General features: G+C 22.8%; 1 protein-coding gene across 1 annotated transcript, besides 6 other annotated features; it reads right to left on the reverse strand.

Annotated features, from left to right (window-relative positions):
- Positions 1 to 32: 32 nt before the first annotated feature.
- Positions 33 to 64: a sequence feature (AT_rich).
- Positions 65 to 95: a microsatellite.
- Positions 96 to 120: 25 nt separating this feature from the next.
- Positions 121 to 248: a microsatellite.
- A 1-nt stretch (position 249) lies between these two features.
- Positions 250 to 347: a microsatellite.
- Positions 348 to 383: 36 nt separating this feature from the next.
- Positions 384 to 556: a microsatellite.
- Positions 557 to 567: 11 nt separating this feature from the next.
- Positions 568 to 625: a microsatellite.
- Positions 626 to 635: 10 nt separating this feature from the next.
- EDI_294990 (uncharacterized protein) lies at positions 636 to 2297 on the reverse strand (the record flags this gene model as incomplete). The annotated part of the gene is made up of 1 exon (XM_001735985.1): positions 636 to 2297. One exon carries the CDS (start codon positions 2295 to 2297, stop codon positions 636 to 638), a length of 1662 nt encoding a protein of 553 aa, XP_001736037.1.
- Positions 2298 to 2355: the final 58 nt, after the last annotated feature.

Raw genomic sequence — 2355 nt, forward strand, 5'->3', positions numbered from 1 at the left:
GAATGAAGTAATTTTAATTGAGTAATATGAACTATAAAATTAAAATTTTATTTTTTCTTATTTTTTATTAATTTTATTATTATTATTTTTATTATAAAATTTTATCATCTGTATTTACCCTTCTTATTTTTTTGATTTTCTTTTTATCTTTTTATTATCTTCTCTTTTTATTATCTTCTTTATTATTTCTTTTTTCTTTATCTTATTGTTTCTTTATTTCTTTATCTTTTTACTGTGTTCTTCTCTTTATTATTTTATTTCATTCATTCTATTTTTCTATTATTTATTTTATTCTTTTATTATTCTTCTCTTATTTATTATTTTATTCTTTATTTATTGTTTTTTATACATTACTTCTATTTGTTTTTCTTATTTCTTTCTTATTATTTCTTTCTTATTCTTTATTTTATTCATTTTTTATATTTCTCTTTTTATTTTCTATATTTGTTATTTCTTTATATTCTTTTTGTTTTATGTTGTTCTTTTATTTCTATTATTTATTATTTTTATTCTCTTTTTATCATTTATTCTTTATTTCTATTCTCTTATTTATTTTATTTCATATAAATCTATTTATTTCATTTCTTTATATTTTATTAACCTAATTATTATTTATTAATTTATTCTTTCTTCAATTAGAGAATTAATGTGATTATTCCAATTATTATCATGAATAGGTTTACTGTCATGCTTGGTGTTCCATTATCTGATTCTGTTGGTGGATTAACACATACATCTTCAATGCATTTATTATTATTATAATCAAACTTGTATCCATCATCACAATATGCCATCACGCATTTTGTACTCCATTCTCCTTTATCTCCACATTCATATCCTCCATGTCCATGTTCTATATTAATTTCTTTATCACATTTTTCATCTCTTTTAACTAATCTTTTATTATTTGGATTACATTTTGTTTGATATTTCTCTATTATCTTCTTTGTCTCTTCTTCAAACTCTTTAATCACTTTTTCTGTTTGGTCAAATTGATAAATATTCACTCTTTCATCTATCATATCAGTTAGAAATTCTCTAGGAATACTTTCATTATATTCATAATTAAATCTGTATGTTTCTATAACAGTTAATCCAAGATTATATCCATATTGTTTTAAAATATTATCTTTATCTATATCATTTATATCTGGAATATTATTAGATGGTGATAATCCTACTTCAAATTCTTCATCTTTACCATTAGGATCACCATCAAATCCAACAATAATAGCTCCTCCCCATTCTTTTAATCCTTTTGTTACCCATGAACAAGCAGAATAACAATATGAATCTGTATAAACTACTATTTCTGTTGGTTTTCTTTTGTTTTTCATTAATTTCTTTAATTGATGAATACCAAGTGAAGGTGTTTGAATAAGTTTATCAAAAATTATCTTTGAAGGTTGTGAAACTTTATGCTCAACATCACCATATTTAATAATATTTGGATTTGAATACCATTCTCCAAATGTTTTTGGGTTATTTTCTTGTTCTCTTTCTTCACATGTTTCTGGATCATACATTGATTCAATATATGATGATTTTTTAATTATATCTTCTGTGAAATCTGATATTCTTACTGATCCAATGTAATCTACATCATCATATGGTGATAATATCTTTTCAATTGCATTAGAAAGAAGTACTGAACCTCCACTATTCTTTGAGAATATGAGTTGAATTGGATAATTATTAGAATCAAATAAATCAACACATTCATTCAATTTATCTATAAATTCATTTATTTTATTTGTTACACTTTTACCTGTAACATCAAAAGTATTTACAATTAATGTGTTTATTTTGTTACTTGTTGTTAAACAACATATTTTATTTTCAGGAGAACAATTTGGTTGATATTCATTATTTTCATTTTCTTTTGTTCTTGTTTTATTTGTTTCTTCTAAATCGTCTATTCTTAGTCTATCTCTTATTCCTCTTCTCTTACTTCTTTCAAGTGCTTGTTGGAATTTCTGATTTGATCTGTTAAATTTAATTATCTTATAATTAATTGTTAGACTTTCTCCATTTTCCCATGTAATACTTATTGGTGTGTTTAAATATTCTTTTGATAATGGTGTACCACTCAAACTGCCTTCAACTAAATAATCTTTTGCTAATGTAAATTGTGCATGTGGACATTTTAATCCCATATATTTCTTTCCAAATTCACGAATAATATTAAATGGATCTTCTCCATTTATTGTTTTAACTGCTACATTTTCATTATTAACTATTTCTTCTGGAACATCAATAGGAATACCAAGGGGTTCGTTTCTAGGAATTAAATACATTTTCTTATTATTATCAATATTTATTGTAAATGGAAGGAAATAATAGAAATAAACTAAT

This window comes from Entamoeba dispar, genomic scaffold, assembly GCF_000209125.1.
Source record: "Entamoeba dispar SAW760 scf_1105229459645 genomic scaffold, whole genome shotgun sequence".
Classification (NCBI taxonomy): Eukaryota; Evosea; order Mastigamoebida; family Endamoebidae; genus Entamoeba; species Entamoeba dispar.